Source organism: Eriocheir sinensis, unplaced genomic scaffold, assembly GCF_024679095.1.
Source record: "Eriocheir sinensis breed Jianghai 21 unplaced genomic scaffold, ASM2467909v1 Scaffold64, whole genome shotgun sequence".
Lineage (NCBI taxonomy): Eukaryota > Metazoa > Arthropoda > Malacostraca > Decapoda > Varunidae > Eriocheir > Eriocheir sinensis.
Window position 1 is genome coordinate 365,087 of NW_026111987.1, and position 23,013 is coordinate 388,099.

At 44.5% G+C, this 23,013-nt stretch overlaps 1 protein-coding gene across 1 annotated transcript in view; it reads left to right on the plus strand.

Moving 5' to 3' along the window:
• The window catches only part of LOC126993587 (glutamate--cysteine ligase-like), a 174,991-nt gene that overhangs the window by 35,417 nt on the left and 116,561 nt on the right, over positions 1-23,013 (plus strand). The window contains exon 7 of the mRNA XM_050852721.1: positions 20,780-20,952. Coding sequence (XP_050708678.1) covers positions 20,780-20,952 — 173 coding nt within the window. The remainder of the gene's footprint in view (positions 1-20,779; positions 20,953-23,013) is intronic.

Here is a 23,013-nt window from a genome sequence, read left to right on the forward strand (position 1 = left end):
TCCCCCACCCCTCACGTATTTTCTTTGACTTCTATATTCATTAATTCTCCCTACGAGGCAAGGGTGAAATAACATTAATATCATACAAATCTTAAGTATTGAGACCCAAGTGGGGTGTGTAAGCACACTAAAAACTTTTGGGGAGCATGCCACATGCCCGTTTAACTGGAGTTGACATTAATAACGTATGCAGATAATAGGCCTCGAATAAGTCTTAGGGAGTAATTGCTGTTTGACAAAGTTATTCCAATGATATCCCATGAATCTGCATAGGTACTTTTTTTTTTTTTACAACAAAGGAGGCAGCTCAAGGGCACACAAAAAAAGAAAACAATAATAAACAAAAGGCCCGCTACTCGCTGCTCCTAAAAAAGAAACAAAAGAGGTGGCCGAAAGCAAGATCAAATACGGGAGGAGATATGTCCTGATACCCTATTGATGCCTTATTACTAAAGGCATAACTGCACCTCTTCAAGTCGCTATTCAGTGTCCATGTCTCAGCCGTAGAGACACGGAACACTTGCAACTTGAAGATCCAGATCTTTGCCCTTATACACAGGTATCAACAATGCCAATTTTGCTCATACTGAGTGAGTCCATAACACCGTAAGCCAAGGGAATCCGTCGTAAGAATTCTTAACGAGAATATTTCATTTCCACCACCTCCACGTCAAATGGCAGCTACCCACTCTCATGTAGGTAGGCTACTCTAGAGTCGAGACAATAAATAAATAAATAAATAAATATATATATATATATATATATATATATATATATATATATATATATATATATATACATATATATACATACATATATATTATTATATTGGCTGGAGTAGGTAGGAAGACACCTACCGAACGGGCGCAAGCCACTCCCGGTGAGGTATATATGGAGGTGAGAAGGGAGCTGAAGCCCTCCAAAGACCCTTCCCGTGTCCTCCCTAACCATTTCCCTATTGTCTCACCAACACCGGAGAGTAGTTCAGCATGCTCTCTAAAGACAGATCCTCTCTCTATTCACACCACACTACATTCACACAACATATACACTTTTTCCCAAAATTCATATTTCAAAATGGCGCACCTACATCAAGCCTCGGAGACCTCGTCTGGGGGGGGGGGGGGACCAAAAATTCCCCCAGGGAGGACTCCCCTTCTGGTTGCCGACCCGAAAGGTGTCTTGATAACTCCTCGAACCTCTTTCTTCACAATTTCTGCAACATTCGCGGTCTTCGTTCTAATTTTCATTCTTTGGAACATCATCTCTCCTCCTCTAAACCTCACCTTCTCTTCCTTACCGAAACACAGGTTTCTGAGGCTACTGACAGCAATCTCTACTCTGTTCCTTCCTACTATCTCTATCCTAAACTTCAATCCAAAGCTGGATGTTGCGCCTGCGTGAGCAACGATATCACTTGCTCTCGTGCCCACAACCTTCTCTTCTGAATTTTCTACCATCTGGCTAAGACTTCATTGTCATTCTATTACTAAATACATCTGTGCTGTTTATCTCTCACCTAACTCTACTAACTATGCAAAATTCTTTGAATATTTGTACCCTAAAGTGAACCACATCTTGACCCACTCTCCCTTCGCTGAAATCTCCATCCTAGTAGATTGCAATGTTCACCACAAGCTTTGGCTTTCATCTTCTTTCACTGACCATCCTGGTGAACAAGCCCACAACTTTCCTATCCTCAACGATCTAGAGCAGTTGGTCCAGCACCCTACACGTAATCCCGACCGTCTTGGAGATCGGCCCAACATTCTAGATCTCTTCATTACCTCAAACCCTTCTGCTTATTCTGTCAAACTGTTCTCTCCGTTGGGCTCCTCCGATCACAATCTCATTTCTGTATACTGTCCTATCGCTCCTGTACAACCTCTGGACCCACCGAAGAGGCGATGCTTCTGGCATTTTGCTTCAGCTAGGTGGGACGACCTGAGGATGTACTTTTCCGATTTCCCGTGGAATGATTATTGCTTCCAGGATAGAGACCCCTCTGTGTGTGCTCAGCGCATCACAGAGGTGATTGTCTTTGGAATGGAGGCATATATTCCTCGTTCTTTCTCTACTCCTCACGCTAAAAAGCCTTGGTTTAATCACGCTTGTTCTCGTCCTTCAAACTAATGCTAATTATGAACTTTACATTTCTGCCCGGAATCGTGCCAAATCTATTCTCCGACTAACCAAAAACTCTTTCATTAATAGAAAATGACAAAACTTTGCTTTCTCTAACTCTTCCCGTGACTTCTGGCATCTAGCCAAAAACATCTCCTCCAACTTCACTTCTTCATCTTTCCCTCCACTCCTCAGTCCTGACGGCAACATTGCCGTCTCATCTATCTCTAAGGCTGAACTCTTCTCTCAAACTTTTTTTCTAAAAACCCCACTCTGGACGATTCTGGGCATATTCCTCCTACTCATCCCCCCTCTGACTCCTTTATGCCTGTTAAAAAGATTCTTCAAAATGATGTTTTGTATGGCCTCTCTAGCCTCAATCCTCGGAAGGCTTAGGGACCTGATAGAGTGCCTCCTATTGTCCTTAAAAACTGTGCCTCCGTGCTGTCACCCTGCCTGGTCAAACTCTTTTGCCTCTGTCTGTCAACATCTACCTTTCCTTCCTGCTGGAAGTATGCCTTCATACAGCCTGTGCCTAAGAAGGGTGACCGTTCCAATACCTCAAACTACCGTCCTACAGCTTTACTTTCTTGTCTATCTAAAGCTTTTGAATCAATCCTTAACCGGAAGATTCAAAAGCACCTTTCCACTTCTGACCTTCTATCTGATCGCCAGTATGGGTTCCGCAAGGGGCGTTCTACTGGTGATCTCCTAGCCTTCTTAACTGACTCTTTATCATCCTCTCTTAGCCGTTTCGGTGAAACCTTTGCTATTGCGCTGGACATATCAAAAGCCTTTGATAGGGTCTGGCACAAATCTTTGCTTTCCAAACTACCCTCCTACGGTTTCTATCCTTATCTCTGTACCTCTGTATATACTCTGTATATATATATATATATATATATATATATATATATATATATATATATATATATATATATATATATATATATATATATATATATATATATATATATATATATATATATATATATATATATATATATATATATATATATATATATATATATATATATATATATATATATATATATATATATATATAAAATTAGATACATAGATAGATATAGATATTTTTTTACAGCTATGGAGACAGTGCAAGGGCGTAATGAGAAAAAAAAGGCCCGCTATTTTCTGCTCCAGAACAGAGGTTAAAGGAGTGTTCGAAACCAGAGGTCAATATCGGGAGGAGAGGTGCCATGATACCCTCCTCTTGGAAGAGTTCAAGTCATAGGCAGGAGGAAATACAGATGAAGGAAGATTGTTCCAGAGTTTACCCGCGTGAGGGATGAAAGAGTGAAGATGCTGGTTAACTCTTGCATAAGGGGTTTGGACATTATAGGGATGAGCATGAGTAGCAAGTCTTGTGCAGCGGGGCCGCGGGAGGGTGGGAGGCATGCAGTTAGTAAGTTCAGAAGAGCAGTCACCACGAAAATATCGATAGAAGATAGAAAGAGAGGCAACATAGAGGCGGAATTTGAGAGGTAGAAGACTATCAGTGTGAGGAGGAGAGCTGATGAGACGAAGAGCCTTTGATTCCACTCTGTCAAGGAGAGCTGTGTGAGTGGACCCCCCCACACACATGAGATGCATACTCCATACGAGGGCGGACAAGGCCCCTGTAAATGGACAGCAACTGTGCGGGGGAGAAGAACTGGCGGAGACGGTACAGAAAGTCCAGCCTCGAGGATGCTGATTTAGTAAGAGATGAGATATGAAGTGTCAATTTGAGATTTTCAGTTAAGGATAGACCGAGGATGTTTAATGTTGAGGAAGGTGATAGCAGGGTGTTGTCAAAGAATAGGGGATAGTTGTTTGAAAGATTGTGTCGAGTGGATAGGTGGAGAAACTGTGTTTTTGAGGCGTTGAAGTACACCAGGTTCCTCTTGCCCCATTCGGAAATAATAGTAAGGTCTGAGGCCAAGCGTTCTGCAGCCTCCAGCCTTGAGACGTTAAATTCCTGTACGGTGGGTCTTCTATTAAATGAAGTTGAGTAATGCAGAGTGGATTCATCGGCGTAGGAATGGATAGGACAGTTCGTTTTGGAGAGATCATCAATGAACAACAGAAAGAGAGTGGGAGATAGGACAGAATCCTGTGGGACACCACTGTTAATAGGTTTAGGGGAAGAACAGTGACCGTCTACCACAGCAGAAATAGAACGGTCAGAAAGGAAACTGGAGATAAAGGTACAGAGAGAAGGATATAAACCATAGTAGGGTAGTTTGGAAAGCAAAGATTTTTGCCGGACCCTATCAAAAGCTTTTGATATGTCCAGCGCAATAGCAAAGGTTTCACCGAAAGGCTAGGAGAGGATGACCAAGAGTCAGTTAAGAAGGCTAGGAGATCACCATTAGAACGCCCCTTGCGGAACCCATACTGGCGATCAGATAGAAGGTCAAAAGTGGAAAGGTGCTTTTGAATCTTCCGGTTAAGGATTGATTCAAAAGCTTTAGATAGACAAGAAAGTAAAGCTATAGGACAGTAGTTTGAGGGATTGGAGCGGTCACCCTTCTTAGGCACAGGCTGTATGAAGGCATACTTCCAGCAGGAAAGAAAGGTAGATGTTGACAGGTAAAGGCGAAAGAGTTTGACCAGGCTGGGTGACAGCACGGAGGCACAGTTTTTAAGGACAATAGGAGGCACTCCCTGTGGCTGCTACGGGAGGCGCCATGTGACACGTATTGACCCCGTGAGGGTCAGGCGGTGTGTGTGTGTGTGTGTGTGTGTGTGTGTGTGTGTGTGTGTGTATGCGCCTCTCTCCCTGCCTCGCTGTGTGTGTGTGTGTGTGTGTGTGTGTGTGTGTGTGTGTGTGATTCATGCATCACAGCCTGATAACGACCATTACTCTCTCTCTCTCTCTCTCGAAAATATGACATCTTCTAAAACATTTCTAGATTTCCAAGAAAAATACATTACATTATTATGGCGTCATGCGTTAGTGTTTTTTGGAGGATGCCTGATTGAGCAGAACATTCGCTGCAAGGATTCTTTTTCGTTTTGGGGCGCCATCTGGAATACATCCAACCCGTTTTCTCCCCTCGCTAGGGGAGATGCACCTCTGGGCATTCCCATTTTGCGGTGTGACACAGAAGTTGGCTGGCATGGGATTTTGCCCCTGCATGATGCTGCTTTGAAAGGCATCCCCATGCCCCGAAATAAACTATTAAGGGCACTTGATGAGCCGACTGCTCGTACTTGTTTTTTTTTAATTAAAGGAGCCGAGCACGGACGGAGTTTCCGTGTCTTCGTACTTTTCTCTGCAGTTACGAACCTCGCTTATTAAGCTCTCGACGTCCGTGCCCTCCAAGGATTCCCCATCACAGTACGCGCTGCCTCCGGTATCAAATATTTTTGATTTTCCATCTGCCACCTTGGTACCGCCGGTGTCAGGGATTGGCACCATGCTCTCTGATGACAATGGGGTTCCTTTGCCAAACTCCGCGAAGAACTCCAGAGAGAGAGAGAGAGAGAGAGAGAGAGAGAGAGAGAGAGAGAGAGAGAGAGAGAGAGAGAGAGAGAGAGAGAGAGAGAGAGAGAGAGAGAGAGAGAGAGAGAGAGAGAGAGAGAGAGAGAGAGAGAGAGAGAGAATTACATAGACTTACAAGATAACCATACCACACAGACCCTAAGGCCCAAACTAGGTGGTTTGTCCTAAACCTAAGTGACAGTTGTTATGCGATCATCATGGCGTTGAAACTGACCTAGTGAACAATTAGATGGAGGAGATAGCGGTCAAGATTATTCTTATCCCCTAGACGACGGATTTCCTACAGTCAGACCTCACCAAGCTACAGGCAGGAGCGGAACAAAAAGTGGCTGCTACAATTCAATATAGAAAAATGTAAAGCCCTGCACCTTTGGAGGGGATATCCAGCACACCAATGTAAACAACGAAAGAAGAGATTCGAAGTGGATTGGCCATTAACAGATAATCAGGCACTTTAAAGCTCGATTATTAACTAAACAAAATAAATCCGATAGTTGGTACTACGAAACAAGACGACAATTCAAAAGTTTAATAAAACAGACGCATTGGAGGTACGAAGCAAACATTGTGGTAAATTGCAAGTCAGATCCTAAAAGTTTTTTTAGATATATAAACAACAAAAAATGTTTACTTCGTACCTCCGTTTCGCCTGTTTGATTAAACTTTTGACTTGTCGTCTTGGTTCGTAGTACCGTGTACTATTTTCGGTAGAGTTATCGGCTTTCTTTTGTCTATATAACAAGTTCCTCTTTCGGAGAGCAAGTTTGATTTCAGTATTAAACCACGGAGGATTTTTAACTTTTCGGCGCTTTTCGCAAGACTGCACGAATTTATTTTGTTCAGTTAGTAATAGAGCTTTAAAGTCTTGCCAAGATTCTTCGACGTCGATGTTGGATACTAATTGAAAGTTCGTTAATGACTGTCTTATTCTTTCAAAATCCGCTCTTTTAAAATTGGGAACCAATGCCTTATTCTCTACAATCCTTGTTTGAGCTCTTATGTCGAGACGCACCAGTCTATGATCGCATGATCCAAGGTGTTCGCCAACGCTAACATTGTCAACTAAGTTATCTTGGGCTACTAATACAAGATCAAGAATATTATTATCGTGCGTTGGTTCACTAACCATTTGGCTAAGGCAGTTATTTTCAACGAAGTATAACATCCTGTGCAATTCCCCCTCGGATCCCGTGAGTGTCTGTTAGTCTACCTATATGCGGTAGATTAAAATCGCCCAAAATCAATGCATCACTGTTTCGGAGAATTCTTTTCAAAACGCTATACATTATTTCATCATGCTCGCGTGATTGGCCTGTAGGCCTGTAAGTGACGGATATGTAGATTTTTTTAATTGATCGGTATTTGTACTCAGGTTCAAGTGTTCTACAGTACTGTCCTCTGGTGTTTTATCAACGGGCTATAAGTTACTTTTGATGTAAAGAGTCACTCCTCCACCTCTACGATTAACTCGATCTTTATTGCAAAATATAAAGTTATCTATATTATATTCAGAAATTAAGTCATTATTAGCGGTGTCAATAAATGTTTCAGTTACGGCAATTACATTAAAGTCTTCTGTTTTAGTTAGGCACTGCAATTCATCGATCTTATTTCTTAAGCTTCGAGCGTTAAAGCTAAGAACCCTTAAATTGTCTTTTGTTATAACTCGAGAAACGGAGTTGTTAGTTGTTTTACGATTTAGTGAAGTGGCGGGCGACAGAGAGAGACGCATACAGGCAGGGATATGAAGTGTGACCTTGAAAGACCAAGGATCGAGAGGTCAGCTCAGGTGAGTCATGGGCTGGGTGTGTTTGTTTGTGTGGTAATGGTAGCAGCAGCAGCAGCAGCAGCAATAGTAGTAGTAGTAGTAGTAGTAGTAGTAGTAGTAGTAGTAGTAGTAGTAGTAGTAATAGTAGTTGCGTCAATAATAAGAAAATTACCATACCATTATTTCCCCACCTTCTCTCCTCTCCTAATCTACTTAATCCTTTTCCTCCTTCCTTCCTCCTTTTGCTCCTCCTACTCTCTTCCTCTGTTTGCTCTTTCCCCTCCTCCTCCTCCATCTCTTCCTCTACTACTACTACTACTACTACTACTACTACTACTACCACTACCACTAGTACTACTACTACTATTACCACTACTACTTCTACTACATAAAATAATACCTCCACCCATGTTTATTTTCCCGACGCATAATCATGGAGGGCTCCATAACTTTGAAGTTATTAGCCCCAACTCTGTGCGCTAATGACTGTGGCATCCAACCATATCACTAATACTACCTAGCACTAAATCTATACATAACACCCTATCGTCTATTACGTCTAGATCCCCCTTTCCTTCCCATCTCAAGTCACTCCCTACCCACCCTAATGTCACTCTCCACCACTGTGGCTTTATAGTCCATATTGGAGATGCTGGTGGCTTTTGGGCCAGAGTGTCTGGTGCCCCTGAGACATAGGATGGCCGACCTGAGCAGGGAGAACGAGAGGCGACACCACATCCAGGCGACAACGTGGCTCCTTGGCTGTTGCTTCTTTTCTGAGATCAGTTCCGCGAGTCGTGCGTAAAAGCATCGGGCCCTGGGACCCACCCCGCCGGATGTGGTGAAGACGAAGGGGGTGAAGCTGCCCTGATCCACATGTTAGATTTTTTCACCGTATGCCCTTGTCTTCTCCTGCTCGTTCCTGTGGTGGGCGGCTTCCAGGGGCAGCTCACGGTGACAGGCAGCCATCGGGTCGAATATGCGGATGTCCATGAACGCCCGCTGTTCGCGCACCCAGAATCTGCGGGCAGTTACATCAACCCGTGCCTCCCGTGAGGTATTGGCCGTCCTGTACCGAATGTGTTCGCCGTCCAGTGGAAGCAGTGCCGGCTCGGTAGTGACGTCTTGGCATACCTCCCGGAGCATGCTGGCTGTCAGATCCCTCACTTCATCGTGTCGAATACAGACGAAGCCTCCCTTTTTACATGTCATGGTGTAGGTGACATCATTTGGTGATCCACATACACAGAGATCAGGCAGTCCCTCAATCGGCCAGCCATATCTCAGAGCAACGGCGTCGACAAATTCTTGTTTGTTGAGGCTGAAGCCTTTTGCTCTGATTGGTAATGACGTTAGCCAGTTAGAGGCGCCTGCCTCCTGTCCTGTGTGGATTTGTCTACCCATTTATGTGGACAGGTGGTGTGTTAGACGGTCCAGCTCGTCTTTTTGGGCCTGTTGCCTTTCTTATGAGATTTTTCTTTTAATTTCTCCTATTTCTGTTTGGTCTATCTCGCCCTCTGCCTCCTGAGCGATGATCCTGTTGATGAGTGACCTGGTAAGGCTGATGGAGTTTTGGTTCTCCTTATCAGTCAGCTTCTCAGGGTTGGTGATCCCCATTCCACCCAGTCTTAGAGGAAGTGCTAGCATATCCCTCTCCTTCTCTCCAAAAGCATGAGATTTCACCAGCGTCGGCAAGAATACATTCTTGGGAGGTACACGGGATGGGGAGGGGGCCTACATGGAGACTCGCCCGGAGAGACCCCCGGGTTTGGCGTCGTAGGGTGGGCGAGGCGACGCGCCCCCCAGCGTATGCCCCCATTGACTGATTGATTGATTTCAAGGTAACTCACGATTTTGTCTTTGATTATGCTCTTGAGTAGCTTACCTACTGCTGAAGTTACACTAATGGCCCTGTAATTACCCCGTATTTTGGGTCTCCTTTCTTAACAATCGGTGTTACGTTAGCTATTTACCAATCCAAAGGGACGATGACTTGTCACAAGGACATATTGAATACGATTGTGCGAGAGGAGAGTATTTCGCTCCTTGTTTCTTTAACCCTGCGTTAGTCCCCTGTGGTGTTTTGCCACCCCATTTTTGCTTAAGTGCTCGTAATTCCTAGTTGGCAACTTATTTATTTTACTCCTTCCAAGTACTCTTCTGACTCATCGACGGTGTATCACAGGTAGAGTGGCACAGTTGTAGCGCAGTTTTCTTGGGAGGTAGACGTCGCTTTGGTCTTCTGGGGTGTTTAATCACCCCGCCAGACTAACGGAGGTATCTTTTTCTGATTTATGTATTTTGCATATTATGTTAATTTTTTAATGTTGATATTCACTATAGATATTACAAAATCACAAAAACTGGTGTATCCTGTGGGTATTTTCAAAATAAATGTGACCTGAATCGAAGTTTTCGTAGTTTTTCATTAGTTTTATCATAAATTTTGTTGCATTATTTTATATTAATTTCAACCAGCTACAAGTGATTCAAACTGTTCAGCAGGGATTGTAGATATATCCTGAACCAGCAGTATGACCATATTTTACATAATGATAACACTATAAACATTTTTGTATTGGGGTATGTAAATACCCAAGGGGACTAACCATGTTTGGAAACACTAGCAGTCAATCCAAGAGGAACTGGCGGATTGGGGGGTGAGAGGTGCGGGTCAGCCCCGCCCCGCACCTTGCCACACACTCTCAACACTTCTCGCTTCCTCTCATATGTCAGCTGTTTACTACCTTTAAATGAATTTAATTAAATAATTGGATAATCCAATAAGGTCATATAGCGTTAAGATTGTTTCGTTTTTAAGATAATAACAAATATTTTGTATAAATACCACGACACTTGACAGCGTTGTATTCCAACGTTGTCATTCTACACATCCAGAGCCCAGGTCACTTCTCTCAATGTCATGGAAGGGTCAGCAGGTGGGCCCATGGGTGGCCCGCTCCCGCCTCTGCCTCTCCTCTCCCTCCCTCTATCTGCCTCTCCACGTCGTTGGCTGCAAAGCCGCGAGAAAGAACTCATTTACAATGTAAACAAGTACTTTTTAGACGAAAAACAACAACAGAGGATTTATCATACCACTCACAAGAGTAACTGCAAGAACAGCGAGAGCCACTAATGTTATTGAAAGAACTATTGAAAGAGTCTGCGCCAAACTGACTGGATCATGAGTGCATGACGAACAGGTCACCAAGACAGCCTGTATTCTCGTCCCCGAAGAAGAGAGAGAGAGAGAGAGAGAGAGAGAGAGAGAGAGAGAGAGAGAGAGAGAGAGAGAGAGAGAGAGAGAGAGAGAGAGAGAGAGAGAGAGAGAGAGAGAGAGAGAGAGAGAGAGAGAGAGGAGGAGGAGGAGGAGGAAGAAATGAAGGGAGGCTTATGGTGGTCCACTTAACACCTTGACTCTAATCCCACAATTGGGGACAAGAGATGTGGCAGCGTGGTACAGGAGGAGAGACCCCCGCAGAAACCCCCCCAATCCGCCAGTTCCTCGTGGATTTACTATAACGCAGGGTTGAGAAGCAAATGGTATACATTATCTGGTCCTGGACTTTTATTTGTTTTAAGGGACTGGATAACATTTAAGACTTCATCGGTAGTAATTACGAAGTTAGGCGATGCATCAACGAGATTTATGCTAGTACATAAGAGAGAGAGAGAGAGAGAGAGAGAGAGAGAGAGAGAGAGAGAGAGAGAGAGAGAGAGAGAGAGAGAGAGAGAGAGAGAGAGAGAGAGAGAGAGAGAGAGAGAGAGAGAGAGAGAGAGAGAGAGAGAGAGAGAGAGAGAGAGAGAGAGAGAGATGTGGGTCGGGTGGGGGAATCGGAGCCGAAGGCTGTCCTTACTCCTACACTACAGCTAGCAAAGTCATGTAATATATATATCGTCATATGTATATGAATGTATGACTGTACGTGTGGCGACACTCGGTCGGTGTCGCACAACAGGATGTTTAACAACACGTCGTGCTTTTGGCCGTGGGAAGCTGTGATGAACTGACACTAGGATCAGCAAATGATGACTTTCATCAGCAGTCATCAACCGGAACCCACACCCTTCCGGACGAACCACAAGCAAATAAAACGAACGAACAACGCGAAGACGGAAAGAGAAGACGGGTGACGGGCAGCCGAGCGGTGCTCAGCCGGCACGGGCCCTGTGGTGTGGCTGGGTCTGGTTTCGTGCGAATCGCTTAAAAACACTTAAAAACGGGTAACATAAGTGGTGGTAACGATTTACGGATCTCTCCGAAGTGTTAAATAAGTGTTATCTCTCTCTAATAATATAACATAACATGGACCATTGTGTGTGAGGGCAGAGACAGTGAAGCGTGTAGTTAGCTAGTGTCCTGCTGACGCAGCGCGCGATCTTCCAGCCCCGTGAGCGTCAAGTCAGTACTAAGCGACCCGGTACCGGTACCGGTACCGGGTGCCTAGAAGAATCGATTCAGCCGGCACCCGGTACCGGTACCTGTTGCCGAGCAGAATCTATTCACCCGGCACCCGGGACTGGTACCTGGTGCCGGGAAGACTCATGATCACTCGGCACTGAGCATTGCCGCTAGTACCGGTACCGTTTGCTCGGCGCTCGCCCGTCGCCATGCGGCTTGGGCCCTGTAGAGACGCTTTAAGCCTAATTGAATGTTGTGCTCGCTGCTGAGTCACGGCCTCGCTGACCGTCTCCCCAAGTTCCCACCATTTTGTCCTGCTTTTCGTTTCCATCACAGCTCCCGTTTCCATTATTTTATTATTTGATTTATTTATTGGCGGCTAGTTACTGGATAATTCTTCATGTCCGATTCTTTTTTTAGGTTGCTAATATATATTGTTATTAGACCATGATCGAGTACTTCTATAATCTCTATACATGCATGCTCTTTTTTTACCTAAAAAATAAATATTCAATACATTCAGAGAGAGAGAGAGAGAGAGAGAGAGAGAGAGAGAGAGAGAGAGAGAGAGAGAGAGAGAGAGAGAGATTTTCTTTACAGGAAATTTATTTGGGAATTTCATCAGACGTTATTGAGAAAAAAAATACTCCTTGGGATACCGGGACTAACAGTACCTGAGTTTTCGGTACTGGTACTACCGGTACTCACATTAACGGTACTTGCCCATCACTACCAATTCCTTGGCTTGGCGTTCCCCGTTTGGCCTTCCTTCCTCCCTCCCCTTGCTGCGCGCTCCCCAGTGAGTTCCTTATCGGAAACTTCTCTTAAATGAATTACCCTCCATTAATTATTGAACCCAAAATAGATTTTTACCACGAAAAAGTCTTGTAATCCGTGCTGGATGAATTAGTTTGTAACACATCAGTGGGGATTGTAAGTTTCCTACCCCCGTGTTAATACAAGTAATCATTAAAGCCCTTCTGGCAGTTCCCTCCCGTCTCCGCCCTCTTCCTGGCCCTGTATAAAAGTAGCCCGCAACTGGTTAATAAAAATGTAAAGTCCTGCACATTAGGAGGGGAAATCCAGCATACCAGTACCACATGGGAAACACTCCACTATCCATCACAGAGGCAGAGAAAGACTTGGGACTATACTATGTTACCAGGCTACCAGTTAAGGTGAAATCCGTGTCAGTCGCAGCGGATGGGTTAAGGGGGATTAATATTTGAAGTGGACGCGGCCCTCACTTACCGCCCTCATCTTCAATCTCCAGGTAAGCCAGCTTTCCGCCGTGCAGTGATTTACCGCCCTCCCACCCCTTACCTCAGTGAACCATTCCTCCCCATTCTCCTCCAATGCATTATTCCCTCTTGCTATCATAATGATAAATGTTTAGGGACGAATAATTACCCGCCCCTCACTCACCGCTCTCATCTTCAATCTCCAAACCCGTGACTTGCCCGGCAGCGCGACTGTCCGGTCCACGCACACACACACTCACATTCCCCAAACACCCTCTTACCCAATTTTATATTTAACATGTAATCGCTTTCTTGTCACCTTTGTGAGCAGTCATAGGCTCTACAAGGAAATTTAGGTTAGTGTGTAATTCCCCAAGTTAGTCTAGGAATGTTAACATACCGTCGTTTTCTTGTTCTCGTGCCCCCGTCTGAGCGAACCCTAGGTCCTCATCAAATCAATTTAATTGTAACTATGCCAGCCTATGCTATTAGATAAAATTGTATATCATATGTGCACACTACAACTTCCCTTATAACTGTATCATCCTTGTTGTCACTGACCCCCTTATTTTGTTTAAGGTTAAGGTAAATCGGCCAGACGACACACAGGAAAACCGTGCTTCACATCCTCCTTCCATAAGTGTCCACTCTACCTCAAGAGTTTTCTACCGTGTCTCATCCGGCGTGGTTAAGTGTGTAGTCATCAGTCTAGTTTTCAGTTCATTACCTTGTTTTCTCTCCATTGAGCTGGGGTGTCGACCCCCAGATCTTTGGAGTGGTGGCAGCTCTACCTTTGTTCACACACAATAATGCGTGAGTACTTCAGTCTTAATCAGTCCAAGTATCATCAAATAAACTTGTTCATTCAGTCAAAAAAAAAAGAATGAAGAACGCCCTGTCAGATCCCGGGACATTACAGCAGTAACCATGTTGGTGGTAGTGAGTGTTCTGAGTGCTAATTGGTCCACGGATAGAGAAGAGTCATATCCGTCAGGGTTACTTTATTCACAAAAACACAGAGGTCATTAAGTTCAGCACAACACATATAATAGGTGTTTGTTTGTGTATGCGTTTGTGTAGATGTAGTGTAGTTTATATAACATTTATGAGTCGGTGTATATGTGGAACAATATGTATGAGTTTACAATAGGAGGACGAGGACAGACAGTGGAAGATAAACGAGTGACAAGGAAATAAACAATGAACACGGGAAGACGAAACACGGGCACAGGGAGCGCGACGAAAACATTGCACAGAAATGCACTTAATGAGTCTGCGCTGCAGCGCCACATTTTCTTGGGTCACCGGGAAAGCAGAGCACACGGCTTTCAGCGGTGGCTGCTACACCCAGAGATCGATGATAATGAGCATGCACTTGCTCGTGTCGGGAGGGTACCGGTTGTCGAAAGCGAGTCCAGCTCGTAATCAGGCCGTGGTGAATTACACACACACACACACACACACACACACACACACACACATACACACCAACACCGGAGAGTAGTTCAGCATGCTCTCTAAAGACAGATCCTCTCTTTATCCACACCACACTACATTCACACAACATATACACCTTTTCCCAAAATTAAAATTTCAAAATGGCGCACCTACACCAAGCCTCGGAGTCCCCGCCTGGGGGGGGGACCACAAATTCCCCCAGGGAGGACTCCCCTTCTGGCTGCCGACCCGAGAGGTGTCTTGATAACTCCTCGAACCTCTTTCTTCTCAATTTCTGCAACATTCGCGGTCTTCGCTCTAATTTTCATTCTGTGGAACATCATCTCTCCTCCTCTAAACCTCACCTTCTCTTCCTTACCGAAACACAGGTTTCTGAGGCTACTGACAGCAATCTCTACTCTGTTCCCTCCTACTATCTCTATCCTAAATTTCAATCCAAAGCTGGATGTTGCGCCTACGTGCGCAACGACATCACTTGCTCTCGTGCCCACGACCTTGACTCTTCTGAATTTTCCACCATCTGGCTAAGACTTCATTGTCATTCTATTACTAAATACATCTGTGCTGTTTATCTCTCACCTAACTCTACCAATTATGTAAAATTCTTTGACTATTTGAATTCTAAAGTGGAGCACATTTTGACCCACTCTCCCTTCGCTGAAATCTCCATCCTAGGAGATTTCAATGTTCACCACCAGCTTCGGCTTTCATCCTCTTTCACTGACCATCCTGGTGAACAAGCCTACAACTTTGCTATCCTCAACGACCTAGAGCAGTTGGTCCAGCACCCTACACGTATTCCCGACCGTCTTGGAGACCGGCCCAACATTCTAGACTTCTTCCTTACCTCAAACCCTTCTGCTTATTCTGTCAAACTGTTCTCTCCGTTGGGCTCCTCCGATCACAATCTTATTTCTGCATCCTGTCCTATCGCTCCTGTACACCCTCTGGACCCACCGAAGAGGTGATGCTTCTGGCATTTTGCTTCAGCTCGGTGGGACGACCTGAGGATGTACTTTTCCGATTTCCCGTGGAATGATTATTGCTTCCAGGATAGAGACCCCTCTGTGTGTGCTCAGCGCATCACAGAGGTGATTGTCTTTGGAATGGAGGCATACATTCCTCGTTCTTTCTCTACTCCTCACGCTAAAAAGCCTTGGTTTAATCACGCTTGTTCTCGTGCTGTCAATGATAGAGAGGTAGCTCACAAAAGGTACCAGAGCCTTCAAACTAATGCTAATTATGAACTTTACATTTCTGCCCGAAATCGTGCCAAATCTATTCTCCGAATAACCAAAAATTCTTTCATTAATAGAAAATGCCAAAACCTTGCTTTCTCTAACTCTTCCCGTGACTTCTGGCATCTAGCCAAAAACATCTCCCCCAGCTTCACTTCTTCATCTTTCCCTCCATTCCTCAGTCCTGATGGCAACACTGCCGTCTCATCTATCTCTAAGGCTGAACTCTTCTCTCAAACTTTTTTCTAAAAACTCCACTCTGGACGATTCTGGGCATATTCCTCCTACTTATCCCCCCTCTGACTCCTTTATGCCTGTTATAAAGATTCTTCAAAATGATGTTTTCTATGGCCTCTCTGACCTCAATCCTCAGAAGGCTTATGGACCTGATGGAGTGCCTCCTATTGTCCTTAAAAACTGTGCCTCCGTGCTGTCACTCTGCCTGGTCAAACTCTTTCGCCTCTGCCTGTCAACATCTACCTTTCCTTCTTGCTGGAAGTATGCCTTCATACAGCCTGTGCCTAAGAAGTGTGACCGCTCCAATCTCTCAAACTACCGTCCTATAGCTTTACTTTCTTGTCTATCTAAGGCTTTTCAATCAATCCTTAACCGGAAGATTCAAATGCACCTTTCCACTTCTGACCTTCTATCTGATCGCCGGTATGGGTTCCGCAAGGGGCGTTCTACTGGTGATCTCCTAGCCTTCTTAACTGACTCTTGGTCATCCTCTCTTAGCCGTTTCGGTGAAACTTTTGCTATTGCGCTGGACATATCAAAAGCTTTTGATAGGGTCTGGCACAAATCTTTGCTTTCCAAACTACTCTCCTACGGTTTTTATCCTTCTCTCTGTACCGTTATCTCCAGTTTCCTTTCTGACCGTTCTATTTCTGCCGTGGTAGACGGTCACTGTTCTTCCCCTAAATCTATTAACAGTGGTGTCCCACAGGGTTCTGTCCTATCTCCCACTCTTTTTCTGTTGTTCATTGATGATCTTCTTTCCAAAACGAACTGTCCTATCCATTCCTACGCCGATGATTCCACTCTGCATTACTCAACTTCTTTTAATAGAAGACCCACCCTACAGGAACTTAACGACTCAAGGCTGGAGGCTGCAAAACGCTTAGCCTCAGACCTTACTGTTATTTCCGATTGGGGCAAGAAGAACCTGGTGTCCTTCAACGCCTCAAAAACACAGTTTCTCCACCTATCCACTCGACACAATCTTCCAAACAACTATACCCTATTCTTTGACAACACCCAGCTATCACCTTCCTCAACACTAAAAATCCTCGGTCTATCCTTAACTCAAAATCTCAACTGGAAACTTCATATCTCATCTCTTACTAAATCAGCTTCCTCGAGGCTGGGCGTTCTGTACCGTCTCCGCCAGCTCTTCTCCCCTGCACAGTTGCTGTCCATATACAGGGGCCTTGTCCGCCCCCGTATGGAGTATGCATCTCATGTGTGGGGGGGCTCCACTCACACAGCTCTTCTGGACAGAGTGGAGGCTAAGGCTTTTCGTCTCATCAGCTCTCCTCCTCCTACTGATAGTCTTCTACCTCTTAAATTCCGCCGCAGTGTTGCCTCTCTTTCTATCTTCTATCGATATTTCCACGCTGACTGCTCTTCTGAACTTGCTAACTGCTGCCGACCCGAGAGGTGTCTTGATAACTCCTCGAACCTCTTTCTTCTCAATTTCTGCAACATTCGCGGTCTTCGCTCTAATTTTCATTCTGTGGAACATCATCTCTCCTCCTCTAAACCTCACCTTCTCTTCCTTACCGAAACACAGGTTTCTGAGGCTACTGACAGCAATCTCTACTGTTCCTCCTACTATCTCTATCCTAAATTTCAATCCAAAGCTGGATGTTGCGCCTACGTGCGCAACGACATCACTTGCTCTCGTGCCCACGACCTTGACTCTTCTGAATTTTCCACCATCTGGTTAAGACTTCACTGTCATTCTATTACTAAATACATCTGTGCTGTTTATCTCTCACCTAACTCTACCAACTATGTAAAATTCTTTGACTATTTGAATTCTAAAGTGGAGCACATCTTGACCCTCTCCCTTCGCTGAAATCTCCAGCCTAGGAGATTTCAATGTTCACCACCAGCTTTGGCTTTCATCCTCTTTCACTGACCATCCTGGTGAACAAGCCTACAACTTTGCTATCCTCAACGACCTAGAGCAGTTGGTCCAGCACCCTACACGTATTCCTGACCGTCTTGGAGATCGGCCCAACATTCTAGACTTCTTCCTTACCTCAAACCCTTCTGCTTATTCTGTCAAACTGTTCTCTCCGTTGGGCTCCTCCGATCACAATCTTATTTCTGCATCCTGTCCTATCGCTCCTGTACATCCTCTGGACCCACCGAAGAGGCGATGCTTCTGGCATTTTGCTTCAGCTCGGTGGGACGACCTGAGGATGTACTTTTCCATTCCCGTGGAATGATTATTGCTTCCAGGATAGAGACCCTCTGTGTGTGCTCAGCGCATCACAGAGGTGATTATCTCTGGAATGGAGGCATACATTCCTCGTTCTTTCTCTACTCCTCACGCTAAAAGCCTTGGTTTAATCACGCTTGTTCTCGTGCTGTCAATGATAGAGGTAGCTCACAAAAGATACCAGAGCCTTCAAACTAATGCTAATTATGAACTTTACATTTCTGCCCGAAATCGTGCCAAATCTATTCTCCGACTAACCAAAAATTCTTTCATTAATAGAAAATGCCAAAACCTTGCTTTCTCTAACTCTTCCCGTGACTTCTGGCATCTAGCCAAAAACATCTCCTCCAACTTCACTTCTTCATCTTTCCCTCCACTCCTCAGTCCTGACGGCAACACTGCCGTCTCATCTATCTCTAAGGCTGAACTCTTCTCTCAAACTTTTTCTCAAAACTCCACTCTGGACGATTCTGGGCATATTCCTCCTACTCAGCCCCCCTCTTACTCCGGTAGGCCGGTTATAAAGATTCTTCAAAATGATGTTTTCTATGCCCTCTGGCCTCAATCCTCAGAAGGCTTATGGACCTGATGGAGTGCCTCCTATTGTCCTTAAAAACTGTGCCTCCGTGCTGTCACCCTGCCTGGTCAAACTCTTTCGCCTCTGCCTGTCAACGTCTACCTTTCCTTCTTGCTGGAAGTATGCCTTCACACAGCCTGTACCTAAGAAGGGTGACCGCTCCAATCCCTCAAACTACCGTCCTATTGCTTTACTTTCTTGTCTATCTAAAGCTTTTGAATCAATCCTTGACCGTAAGATTCAAAAGCACCTTTCCACTTCTGACCTTCTATCTGATCGCCAGTATGGGTTCCGCAAGGGGCGTTCTACTGGTGATCTCCTAGCCTTCTTAACTGACTCTTGGTCATCCTCTCTTAGCCGTTTCGGTGAAACTTTTGCTATTGCGCTTGACATATCAAAAGCTTTTGATAGGGTCTGGCACAAATCTTTGCTTTCTAAACTACCCTCCTACGGTTTCTATCCTTCTCTCTGTACCTTTATCTCCAGTTTCCTTTCTGACCGTTCTATTTCTGCCGTGGTAGACGGTCACTGTTCTTCCCCTAAATCTATTAACAGTGGTGTCCCACAGGGTTCTGTCCTATCTCCCTCTTTTCTGTTGTTCATTGATGATCTTCTTTCCAAAACGAACTGTCCTATCCATTCCTACGCCGATGATTCCACTCTGCATTATTCAACTTCTTTTAATAGAAGACCCACCCTTCAGGAACTTAACGACTCAAGGCTGGAGGCTGCAGAACGCTTAGCCTCAGACCTTACTATTATTTCCGATTGGGGCAAGAAGAACCTGGTGTCCTTCAACGCCTCAAAAACACAGTTTCTTCACCTATCCACTCGACACAATCTTCCAAACAACTATCCCCTATTCTTTGACAACACCCAGCTATCACCTTCCTCAACACTAAACATCCTCGGTCTATCCTTAACTCAAAATCTCAACTGGAAACTTCATATCTCATCTCTTACTAAATCAGCTTCCTCGAGGCTGGGCGTTCTGTACCGTCTCCGCCAGTTCTTCTCCCCTGCACAGTTGCTGTCCATATACAGGGGCCTTGTCCGCCCTCGTATGGAGTATGCATCTCATGTGTGGGGGGGCTCCACTCACACAGCTCTTCTGGACAGAGTGGAGGCAAAGGCTCTTCGTCTCATCAGCTCTCCTCCTCATACTGATAGTCTTCTACCTCTTAAATTCCGCCGCAATGTTGCCTCTCTTTCTATCTTCTATCGATATTTCCACGCTGACTGCTCTTCTGAACTTGCTAACTGCATTCCTCCCCCCCTCCAGCGGCCCCGCTGCACTCGACTTTCTACTCATGCTCATCACTATACTGTCCAAACCCATTATGCAAGAGTTAACCAGCATCTTCACTCTTTCATTCCTCACGCTGGTAAACTCTGGAACAATCTTCCTTCATCTGTATTTCCTCCTGCCTACGACTTGAACTCTTTCAAGAGGAGGGTATCAGGACACCTCTCCTCCCGAAGCTGACTTATCTTTCGGCCACCTCTTTGGATTCTTTTTGGGAGCAGCGAGTAGCGGGCTTTTTTTTTTTTATTAATGTTTACTTTTTTGTGCCCTTGAGCTGTCTCCTTTGCTGTAAAAAAAAAAATGCCTCCCCCCCTCCCGCGGCCCCGCTGCACTCGACTTTCTACTCATGCTCATCCCTATACTGTCCAAACCCCTTATGCAAGAGTTAACCAGCATCTTCACTCTTTCATCCCTTACGCTGGTAAACTCTGGAACAATCTTCCTTCATCTGTATTTCCTCCTGCCTACGACTTGAACTCTTTCAAGAGGAGGGTATCAGGACACCTCCTGTGTTTGATCTTGCTTTCGGCCACCTCTTTTGTTTATTTTTTTGGCGCAGCGAGTAGCGGGCTTTTTTTTATTATTGCTTTCTTTTTTTGTGTGTGCCCTTGAGCTGCCTCCTTTGTTGTAAAAAAAAAAAAAAAAAAACTCCCCCTCCCTTTTCTCCCCCAAACACCCGAGTCTTAGCTGCCTTATCTTTACCAGGTTGGGCTGCCCTGACTTCACCTTCCCGCCCACCTGGCCAGACCCCAACAGCGGGGCCTCGTGCTCCCTCTTCTTCCCTGACGCGGCGATCACACAGGGTCTTCCGCGATCCAAAACGGTGACGAGGAACCTTCGGGAGAGGCGGAAAGAAAAAATTACAATAAATGTCCCCAGTAAGCCCTTTTGTCATGAGTGAATACATAGCATAAAGGCACAAGACAAAGAGTGGCATAGGTTATCGTTCGCATAGATTGTTTGCTTGCCAACTGGCTACATAGCTCGTAAAACACTTGGGTTACCTGGATATGCAGGTAACAATGAGAAGGCTAATTGATTATTTATCTTTGATAATTATATAATTAAAAGGGCCAGAGGAGCATGACCATTAGACTATCACTAAGGTCTCTTTTGTCTCTTTTATTTTCATTGTTTGATTGATGAAACACAGTTAGCATATGGTAAGTTTGAGTTTTAAATAAGCCTTAGCCTGATAGTCCATTTAACTCTCTCTCTCTCTCTCTCTCTCTCTCTCTCTCTCTCTCTCTCTCTCTCTCTCTCTCTCTCGTGGTGGATGGACAGAGGGTGTTAACATTCATTACACTGCGGCTGAGGATCTTGAGAATGGAGGAAAAACAAAGTCGTGGTGTTTCTGTAAGAACACCAGGTCAAGAGAGAGTTCATTTCCCAGAACGTCAAGGGAGCCGAGGAAATAATTACCTACTTCCGCTTTACTTCAATATAAAAATGTAGCTCAATAAAATTTAATAGAAAATAGAAATTACAACAAAAAATAATTGAAATAATAATCCAATCCTAGTTCGAACCAATAACCATATACACGAAAAATGTGTATAAAGATGTATGATCCTGTAATTGACATCCACCGTTTTTTTACGTTACAAAAATAAATAAGGATCACAATGTTTTTAAATTCATTAAGAAAGAAAATACAGATCCATTGAAATTTTGGATCAAAATAATCCAGGGACAGGTTTATAAGGAAAAATTGCAACAACTTACCTCAGCAAGAAAAAGAAAAAAACTAATAATTACTTGGCCTTTACCTAGATGATGAAGGTCTACTAATATGCCGAGGTAGGATTCAAAATCCAGACCTCCCACACTCTGCCTGCTATCCAGTATTAATCCCAAAACACTATTATTTTACCCAATTAATAATAGAGGAAGTCCATAAAAGTATTCTACACGGAATGAGGGCTGACATTTAAGGAAACAATATTGGATACCCCAGGGCAGGCAGGCAGTAAAACGCTACCTCAAATATTGTCAAACATGCAAGCGTTACGAACTTACGAGGTGCGGCCTGTCAAATACCCAGGGTCTCCTAAGCTTCCCTCTGACAGGAAGAAATCACTCTGACCCTTTGACGTAACCGGGGTGGATTATACTGGGGCCATTACTATAACTGGAGGTCAATCTCCACTGAGTACATTGTACATATGTTTATTTACTTGTGCCTCCACAAAGGCGGTACATATGGAACTAGCTGAAGATTTAAGCGCCGAAACATTTATGCAACTATTCCTGCGATTTGCAGCTAGGCGATCAAGTCCGAGGCGTTTGATTAGCGATAACACCACTAATTTTATAGGAAGCTCCCATTTCTTATTAGAGATTATGAACCACCTTTTAAACCACCCTCTAGTAAAACAATCATTGGAGGCAAGATATTGTGTTTGGACTTTCATAATTCCTCAAGCATCTTGGCTAAATGGGTTCACAAAAAGAATAATAGGCATAGTAAAGAATTGTCTAAGAAAGACTCCACCGGACAGAGTTAACCCCTGGAAGAATTAAGAACTATAATAACTAAGATCGAAAATAGGGTTAATAATCGCCCCTTGACTTACATAAATGATTCCTCCATAAATTTAGAAGCTCTGACTCCATCACATTTAATCACCTGAAGGAGAATTGAAGCCCTTCCATCCTTAGATATCAGTGCAGGAGTCAGTGATCCCGCCAAGGAGACTTGGATCCCACCGTAAATGAAAATGCGCAACATCTCAGAGCTAGCTACCAAAATTTGTTTCAGATTTTGGAAACTTGGGACAGACATGGGAGTTCTGATCATCTATTGAGTTTGAGGGAGAGGTTTTATAGTGCTCAAACAACAGACACCTACTGTCCACTGAAGGTGGGGGATACAGTCTTGATGGAGGGTGACACGTTTCGTTCCCAGTGGTCACTCATAAAAAATGTCTCCTTGCGAG